Genomic DNA, 10,226 nt, shown 5'->3' with positions numbered 1-10,226 from the left:
TGGTGATCATGGCAGTCGATTTGGTTGGTTCCTCGAAAAATTGCATCAACCGATATTTAGAGGGTAAAATCCCTTAATTTGGATAGTTAGATTAGGTGGTCAGGACTAGATTAATAGCATAAATGCTAACCGTTTGATTCCAACCGATGAAATTTTGTTGATGGCGCGTTTGGATTGCCGGGATCATCCATTGGAATCGGGGTCTGAGTCCAATTTTGCCTGATTTTGATGTTTGGTTAAAAAAAGGAATGGAACCAAGGGGCGTAATTGATACAGGGTGGGTTTAGTGGGGAAAAGTGTTGAATCTGTTTCTTGCCCCCAAGAAGTGGTATTCTGATTCCGCCTCAGTTGGAATGGAATTTTTTACTAAAAATTTTTCAATTAAAAATTTTATTTTAATTTTTTTCCTTATAATGTTTAGGGTTAGGAAGAATAGGAATAGGTGTCGAAGTATGATATGGAATCCTTCGGGGATATTTTCAGTCAAATCTTTTTATAACCATCTGATCCCTTCTTTAGTGGAGCACGTGTCCTCCTCGGTTTGGAGACAATCTTGCCCTCCGAGAGTTGCTTTCTTTGGGTGGTCGGTTAGCTGGGGCCGCATTCAAACTATGGATTTTTTGAGGAAGCGAGAAATGTGGTTGGTAGATCACTGTCCTCTATGTTTATCCGCTGGGGAATCCATTGACCACCTTTTCATACACTGTAAGGTTGCTCGTCATATTTGGGGTCTTATTTTTTCTCGTTTTGGAATCAGTTGGGTCCCCTCCAACTCTATGGCTGAATTCATTCAGAGTTGGGCCTGGACTCCTTGGAAAAGGAAAGGCAGAACGCTGTGGAAGATGTGTCTCCTGGCCTCATGGTGGTTCTTGTGGAAAGAGAGGAATGCTCGTATCTTTGAAGGGAAGGCTAGATCCCCCTATTGGATTTATATTCAGTTGATAGCTGCGGTCATATCCTGGGCTCGAAGCCTTCCTCTGTTTCGTTTTGTTTCAGCTTTCGATCTCTGGGAAGGATGGTCAATCATATGCTTGGAATCGGCTACCAAAGTGAAAATCCTCCCCTCCTGGATTCCTCCTCCTCCGGGGTCCCTGAAACTTAACTTTGACGGATCGTCTATCGGCAATCCAGGAATGGCAGGAGTAGGGGGGTTATGTAGAAACCACAAAGAGGAAGTCCTCTGGGCCTACTCGGGGCCTATCGGAGTGGCAGACTCAAACGAGGCAGAGGTCCGAGCCGTTCATAGCGGGCTTCTCTCGATGCCTAGTCTGGAGTGCGACAACATTATCGTCGAAGGGGATTCCTTAAATGTTATTCGCTGGCTTTCGGGCAACGCTTCTCCCCCTTGGCGATTTTTGCCTCTCTTAGAGGAAATTGAGGACAGAGCTAAGGGCTCCTCAATAGTTTTTCGCCATGTCAGGAGATCAGCCAATGCGGAAGCAGACACCCTTGCCAAGAAAGGAGCCTTTCGGGCCGCGTTTGAGTGCTTTGACCATCTACCTCCTTGAATTATTGCACTGCTATCTTTGTATTATCTTTGTTCCTTCAGGACCACCTCGGTTCTGTTTTTACATATATATATATATATATATATATATATATATATATATATATATATATATATATATATATATTCTGTTGCCCTTTTCAAAAAAAATGATATGGATTCTCATTCCTAATTCCATCAATCCAAACACAGCCCTAGTATCATTTGGTCGGTGCTAGCTGACTATATATTATTGTCGTTAATGGTAATTGTCCAACCTTGACCAGAAGAACCTGAAGAACATTCAATCATTCATGTGCCATTTGGATACAAGGATTTTATAATCTAGGATTATAAAATCTTGGATTTTACAAGCTAGAACCTGGATTTTCTAAGTAGCTCAAAGCCTTCATACTAAGATGATTACCATTAGGTCTGCCCTACCCGCCTATATTAGTGATTTATATCACGGTGGGATTTGCTAGGGACCATTGCCATTTTGTGGGTCGGCTGTTGCATGAGAGAACAACCACATAGGCTCACTTTTTAACAGATTTTATTATTCATTTAATTCATCAAAGAGGCTGCTCTAGTTCCACGCAATTTTCTGAAATAGGTCTCCCTCCCTGTTTGGATTCCAGGAATTCTTAAAAACATTTCTGATAGAAAATATTTTTTAAGGGACCATTTGGATATGCAAGCTGTTGTATGCTATCCGGACAATGTTTCTTGGATTTTAAGTAAGAATTGCAGGTTTTAGAAATTTACCCCCAATCATGAGATATCTAAAATGTAGAAACAGGACGATCTCCTGCTCTTTGGCTCGACTGAAAAAGAAGGGCGTGAAATCTAAACAGACAGTCTCCTTTTCTCATCTTCCATCTAGGATTTTGAGGAAATCCAAGACTCTAAAATCCACGCATCCAAAGGGACCCTAAGGAATTTTTAATTTTCTTTTCATAATTTTGAAGAAATTCATATGGATATGGACTACTTAAGGGATATTGTCAAGGTCTTTCTAAATAAAACTTGAATCCTACTGGTTCTCGTTTCTCTCATGCGTAATCAAATAATGGAATAGTAAGAAATTTTGGAAAGATTTTCCTTTCCAAACCTTTCCTACAATCCAAACAAGGTTAATAGAACCTAACTTTAACCCTACGGGTGGTGAGAGAGAGAGAGACTAATAATTGTCCAAATTTTCCTCAAGCTACCTTAACTGGCAGTATGGCCCAAACTCCACGATGCGACATGTACAAAGTTCGTCATTAACAAGGGCCGACCAACATTTAAAACAATTGGATAATCCTAGCCATCCAATTAATTCCTACTTGAGATTCAGAAATCCATTCTCCAATGAGATCGATATTTGGGGAATAATGCCCCCTCCACAGTTGGCTCCATCAAATGATCTGTTTCAATTAATGTACATATTAATAATTTGTATGACAGAAATTAGACGCAGCACCAGTAAAGGTGGACCAAAGACTACCTTCTCTACCCCAATGTTGAGCATAATAATCTGTAAACATCTTCCTTGCAAAAAAACAAATATATATCTGTAAACAGCTTAAAAAATTCACCCACCCATAAATTCTAATGTGCTTCTGAGAAAAATTGGGTCATTTACAACATAGATATGCATTCTTATCACAGTCCCTTTGGAGCTAAACATGAAGCCATTTAGATAACCACCGAAGTCCTGTTTTTCTTGAAGCTCAACTTTACCGGAAGCTAATCATGCTAAATGTTTGATTGAGATGAAAACAAAATCTTGGTACCCACTATGCTGAAATTTTCTACCAAGGCAGAAAAGAGAACTAAACAAGAATCACCTTTAAATCCAAGATAAATACTGCCACTATAAACCACTGGCAGTAACGAAATTTCCAGTAAAAGAAACACAAATAATTACAAAATGGACAAGTACAACAAATCGAACTAGAACGGCTACCAAAAAACACATAAATTTCTGGTCCAATAGCAACGAAAATTTTACAAATCCAGCTATTCAAATTTAGAACTACTTAAGTGGCTCAATTTCAAGAAAACTGAAGCCTAAAATCTGAGCTCTCCGGCATATACCTAAGGGAGAAACACTATGAAGGGGGCTCTCGGCCTGTAATTCGAGTGCTCCAGTGATTCCCCATCGAAAATTCGCACCAGAAACCTCTCTCTCTCTCTCTCTCTCTCTATATCTATGATAAGGCAAGAAGACTGAGATATGGGTTTATATGATGAGGTACTACACCATCAGCCAAAGAGGTGGGATGGCAGATCATTTGCTCACATATATAAACTGTATGACCCAAAATTGCTACCGCACCTCAATCAATCTAGACCATAAAAAGACTTAAAAAAGAGCAAAACAGTCGAAATCCCATATCTGGAGAAGAAAAAAAATATTTGAAATATGAACCACGAGGTAGTGTATATATTCTATAAATCATAGCTCAATGGCTTACTATATATTATTAGAGTATTTTAAAAATAAAATAGTTCTCGAAAAGGTTTTGAAAATTAAAGAACGTTTTATTTCGCAAAATGGTGCTTTTTGAAAGAGGTGAAAAGTGCATGTGGGAAAAGCAACATAGTCCCACATTGAAAAGTAAAAAGTTAGAGAGGGGTTTATAAAGGACTTATCACTTCTCTCTTGCTTTGTAGCACATGTGGGGCAGCGTGGGATCATAAAATTATCATCTGGAACATCTGCATGATACTGCTTGGAGAGAGAGAGAGAGAGAGGTTGCATAAGAAATTATATGATGTGTGACTGTATACTCTTGTATTTTTCAAAAAGTATTGTACCGTTCACTTTTCGGGGTTCATAACGTAAATATGTTGTGCCCAGAAAATCATTTCCAGATCCTAACCCTCCGACCCATAGAGGTTTTCATAATGTTCACTTCCTTCATAGATCAGAGGGTTAGGATAAAATCTCTAGTTTATACTGCTCGAGCGCCGAGCGGCAATGAGCTGAGGTGGCTATCTTGCGCGTGTTGGGTATGGAAAGCATCCACGTCACCTGCTCAACGTCAGCTCGAAAGCCGAGCTGTCAAAGGTGTTACTTATTCACTTCTAATTAAAAATTAATTATATGTGATTTGCTAGGGACCATCACATAAGGCATTTCGCAAACCGGCTGTTGCACGAGAGAACAGCCACATAGGATGAATTAAAAAAAAAAAATGGTGTTCTGACGAAGATGCATGCACGCATGAACATCATCTATTAGTGGGCCTACAAGAAAGGTGGCCCCGCAAACGAAGAAAGGGTCGTATAAAGTGAGGAGTGCCATTATTAAAAATGGCGAGTGTCGGATGACGGATAACATTAATTTCTGTTGACTAGGATTTTTGTTTCCGGCTATTTGCCCGTCCAAATGCCTCATGTGAGTTGAAATGGTCAGCGGATTCACACTGAGCAAGTAAAATAGCATCCTGATTTGCCTCATGTTAGTAGCCTTTTTTTAAATGTAATGGATCAATTACCAATGGGGACAAAAATTAGGTGGAATTATCAACATGACTCATGCTTTTCAGAAATTATCAACGAGGTCTTGTCATTAAAAGCTGGACAAAAATGTCCTTTTCTTAAGCAACACGTTTTGGTTTTCCACTTTTCCCTCTTCTCTCTTATTTCCCTCTTCTTCTTTTTTACTTTTTTATTTTTAACTTTGTTTTTTTACCTTACCAGTCATCTTCTTCATCATTTAGCCACCATTGGAGGTGGGAAAACTCGAAAATTTGAAATGTGAGTTCATTCCCATCTATCTCTCAATATCTAGGTTTTGTTTTCCATTTATTTTAAGGGTTTTGCATTTCTCCTTCTCCCTTTCAATGGAGGATGAGGAAGATGAATCGTACGGTAGAAAGAAAAAAATGTGAAAATGAACGAGTGAAAAAAACATGAAGTAAAAACGTGTTCATAAGGGACTTGATAAGCTCATTCGGAATTTGGTAACCCCATTTTGATACTAGATAACCCCAACTCCAGAAACTTGAAAACCCCCTTCCAAAACCCTAGTACCCTTGGGCAATTTTAAGGGACTTGATAAGCTCATTCATAAATTGGTAACCCCATTTTGATACTAGATAACCCCAATCCCAAATACTTGAAAACTCCTTTTCCAAAACTCTAGTGCCCTAGGCCAACTTTCAGGGACTTGATAAGCCCATTCGGAAATTGGTAACCCCATTTTGATACTTGATAACCCCAATCTCAGAGACTTGAAAACTCCCTTCCAAAACTCTAGTACCCTTGGCCAATTTTCAGGGACTTGATCACCCCATTCGAAAATAAGTAACCCCATTTTTTATACTAGAGAACCCCATTCCTAGAGACTTGAAAACCCTCTTCCAAAACTCCAGTACTCTCGGCCAATTTTCAAGCACTTGATATGCCAATTCGGAAATTGGTAACCCTACTTTTGAGAGTTATTAACCCCCTTCCAGAGAGTTGATAAACCCCTTCTGTAACAAAACCCCCTGTTTATAGCAACTCTTCTAATGGCATTACAATTTCGCTCATAATAGAAATAACAAAAGAAATGGATGTTGTTTTCATTAAATGTGCTTCATGTATTACACCCCAATTTGTGTATTACAAAAAAAATAAAAATTTAAGTAAATCAAAAAATGTGTAGCCATCCATTCATGTATTACATCAACTTTTTCTTATACAACCACTTGTCTTCCAAAAAAGTGAGTGAAGCCATCCATGCATTATCTCCAGAACTCATCCTAAAAAAAATAGCTTAAACCCTAAACAAGATAAATCAGAAACAGAGGAATGAAAAATAGTGCAAAACCCAAAAAAAAAAAACAAAAAAACAAAAAAACAAAACCTAAATACAAAGACATAGATGGTAAGAACTCAACATTCAAGTTTTCAAGATTTGCCAACAACAATGGTGGCTGAACAAGGAGGAAGATGACTGGTAGGGTAAAAAATAAAAAAGGTGATAATGGAAAAGTAAAAGTAGAGGGAAGAAGGAAAAACCAAGGTCAAAACGTGTTGTAAATGCCAAAGGGCATTTTCGTCCAGCTTTTACTGATAAGACCTCTTTTGTCCGCCATTGATAATTTTTGAAAAGCATGGGTCCTGTTGATAATTTTGCCTAATGTTTGTCCCCCATTGGTAATTGTTCCAAATGTAATTGCTAGGTCTTCTAGTTAGGCACTATATATATCTTTTGATTCTTGTTCCTCACTTTTGGTTCCCCACCCTACATGTCTCTGTCTACATGGACTTTTACCACAATTAGTACTCTGTCATCTCTCTTTTCCCTTCTCTTTTTTAGCACAAACAGTTGGCGGGTCCAATAATGAAAGGTCTAGATCGTTGAAGAAGGTAGACCCTAGAAAAAGTGTAGTTTTTAAAAAATAACTTGGGCCCAACTGGTTCAAATATCCAAACCGTTCATTTCTTGGGCCCTAATGTAAAGAGGCCTTGCCCATAAAATCATCTCCACACAACGCGAGAAATTCATTGAAAATTTTAGAAAGAAATGGGAAATATAGCGCTGGGATATCTAGTGCGAGATGAGCAAGATGATTCAAGTGGGAGATGCAGGCCTAGCCAGCTGCCTTACCTAAGAACTAATGGCTAAATTTTTTTAAAAAAAAATGCATCGAAAAATGTCTGTCTTCATCATATGCAAAAGAGACAATATCGGATAATCAAACAAGAGAGGAATAGCCAAAAGAAAGATTTAGTACAGCATGTGGCTCTAAAAAAAACAAAGTGCTGGTCATATCACAAAAAAAAAGGCGGCAGTATGAAAATAATCTTTGAATCAATCGAGACCGCAGCTACGGCGCTCAAAGGCAACTTCCCATTCTTTTTTGGTTGACTCAGAGACCTTTCCTTCACTAAGAAATGGTGTCCACGATCCTTGAGCAGGGTCAGTTAAAACCCATGTGACCTTCTCAGGCACGTCGTCATAATCAAACTCCATAGTAGAGGGAGAACAGTGAAGCCGAGAGCTTCCAGAAGACTGAAAATGAGCATAAGCAAATAGATAAGGCTAACAGTTAAACACTGGTTTCTAATAGATCTTCAAATGGCAGAGAAATAAATTTTTGAACTCACAGTGTGGCCATCCATGGATTCCTCAGCCTTCGGTTTAGGCCCCGGGCTTTGGACAGCTTCTATTTTCAGAAAATCCAGAACTTTCTTCTTTGAGCTGAATCTTCGGTTGGACACAGGATCGACATATAACTACATAACCCAATAAAATTCCACATGCTTATTAGCCACAACATACCAATTCAAGAAATAATTTTTCCAAAAAAAAACAGAAAATTGACATGAAACCCAAATTAAAACCCACTTAGTAAATACAAAATGCAACTTATGATATTGGTAATATATGAAAAGGAAATTGTCAAACTAGCCACCTCTTGCCTCCATTCATGAAAGGAAAGAAAAAGGGAAACTACAAGAAACCCCATATATCAAAACAAATCTACAAGAACCCTCCCAAATTTTCTATCATTACCGATGGTACATTTTTGTACCTTAATTAGCTTTAAATTTTCTCTTTTACCTATTTTACCTATTATATCCTTTGAAAATTTTCCTCTCTCTGAAAAAAAATAAAAATAAAGGCCACATCCATCTTTAATGAGATTTTATATGGTGTAAGCCGGTATATTTGCATTATTTTTCAAAAAGTACTCTACAGCTACACCATAGGATGATCCAAACCGTCCATTTGAAGGGAACACGGGAGAATGATCCAAACTGCCCATTTGATGGCACACCGTAGGATGATCCAAACTATCCATTTGATAGGCCACAACGTAAATAAGGTGTGGCCCAAAAATCATTTCCATAGGATAATACCAACCCTCTGATCTATAGAGGAACTTCATATTATGGAAACCTATATAGATATGAGGGTTGGGATTATCCTATGGAAGTGATTTTTGGGCCACACCTTATTTACGTTGTGGCCCATCAAATCGATGGTTTGGATCATGCTACATAATCCCAACTCTCATATCTATATAGGTTTCCATAATATGAAGTTCCTCTATAGATCAGAGGGTTGGTATTATCCTATGGAAATGATTTTTGGGCCACACCTTATTTACGTTGTGGCCTATCAAATCAATAGTTTCCATCTTCCTACGGTGTGCCCATCAAATAGGCGGTTTGGATCATCCAACAGGGTGCCCATCAAATGGACGGTACAAAAAGTACTTTTTGAAAAATAATAGACTATACCAGCCTACACCACATAAAATATCACAAGGCCGAGATGTTGGCTTTATAACAGAGGAGTTTTTATACGGTGTAAGGGCGATAGTCCTTTACTTTATCAAAAAGTATTGTATGGACCACATCATAGGATGATCCAAACCGTCCATAAGATGGAACACAAGGTAAATAGGTTGTTCCCCAAAAATCATTTCCATAGGATGATACTAGCCCTCCGATCTATAGAGGTTTCCATAATATGCAGTTCTCTATAGATCGGCGGGTTGGGATCATCCTATGGAAATGATTTTTGAGCAACAACCTATTTACATTGTGTTCCATCTTACTCATGGTTTGGATCATCCTATGATGTTGTCCGTACAATACTTTTTGAAAAATAAGGAACAATAAGGGCTCCCAGTCTCCCACCATATAAATTTCTTGTAGATATGTTTTTGTCCAGGGTTTTCTAATAGTTTTATAAAAAAAAAAAAAAATTCGAAGGACGATACCTTGTCCTTCTTGCCGGAAGTTCTAATTTTTTCTTTCATCGTCCAACCCGCCGGCAACCAATCCGGCCCCTCGCTTGCAGTGATCACTCCCTCTCCGACTGGATCTTTCGCCGTACGAGGAGGCATGAGCGTGTTGATGGAATCGTCCTCCGGTGCATCCGATTCCAATAAGCGTTCGGACGGAATTTCACGTTTGACAGGAAGAAGCTCACGTTTGACAGGAAGAAGTTCACGTGAGGAAGGTGTGGAGTCAGAGTCCATCTCAGAGATAGATTTTGACGCTAAAATTCAAAGGCAGGAAGGAGTGGGGTGAGTATAAAATGCGCCGATGAGGTGAAGGGGGAGATAACTGACAAGCCAGAACGATTTCCTGCTGCCCTTCTTTCTTAATAAGGTTGAAGGGGGGTGCAAGAGGCGGTGAAATTAAATGAATAGTGTATATTTGTTAAGAAAATCTGGACTGAGATATTGGCAATGAGTCCATTGTTAATAGATGCGATGCATGGAGGACGTTACATGTGAAGGGACGCATAACGCATTGTGGAAAAATCTCACTCACTGCCTGCGTATATTTTTTTGGGATTTTGTGTGACCTATTTTAGTAAAGGGGCTTTGGCCTTCTTATTCTTGCCGGGCCCACGAGACATGTTACATGTATGGTGATCAGGGCCGTTGATTTTGGTTGTTTTCCGTTAGAGTGATATGGGTTTATCCTAACCGTTTGATCTTGACCGAAAAAAATGCATCGAACGATATTTAGAGGGTAAAACCCATTAATTTGGATAATTAGATTAAGGTGCATGGGACTAGATTAATGGCATAAATGCTAACTGTTTGATTCCAACCGATGAAATTTTATTGGTGGTGCGTTTGGATTGCCGGATCATGCATTGGAATCGGTGTCTGAGTCCAATTTTGTCTGATTTTAATTATCGGTTAAAAACCGGAATGGAATCAAGGGGAGGAATTGTTACAGGCTAAGGGACGTTCTGGATATCCATTGAAAATAAATGAATAGTGTA

At 38.8% G+C, this 10,226-nt stretch overlaps 1 protein-coding gene across 1 annotated transcript; it reads right to left on the bottom strand.

Annotated features, from left to right (window-relative positions):
- Positions 1-7,133: 7,133 nt before the first annotated feature.
- LOC143849363 (methyl-CpG-binding domain-containing protein 5-like) lies at positions 7,134-9,646 on the bottom strand. Its single transcript, XM_077358370.1, has 3 exons — positions 9,205-9,646; positions 7,580-7,708; positions 7,134-7,484 (listed from the first exon to the last, which is right to left on the bottom strand). Exons 1-3 carry the CDS (start codon positions 9,463-9,465, stop codon positions 7,284-7,286), a joined length of 591 nt encoding a protein of 196 aa, XP_077214485.1. The 5' UTR covers positions 9,466-9,646; the 3' UTR covers positions 7,134-7,283.
- Positions 9,647-10,226: the final 580 nt, after the last annotated feature.

Source organism: Tasmannia lanceolata, unplaced genomic scaffold, assembly GCF_043159265.1.
Source record: "Tasmannia lanceolata isolate RefF3 unplaced genomic scaffold, GAP_Taslan_0.1 ptg000018l, whole genome shotgun sequence".
NCBI lineage: Eukaryota > Viridiplantae > Streptophyta > Magnoliopsida > Canellales > Winteraceae > Tasmannia > Tasmannia lanceolata.
The sequence above is the reverse complement of the archived record's forward strand: the minus strand, read 5'-3'. Positions and strand labels throughout refer to the sequence as shown.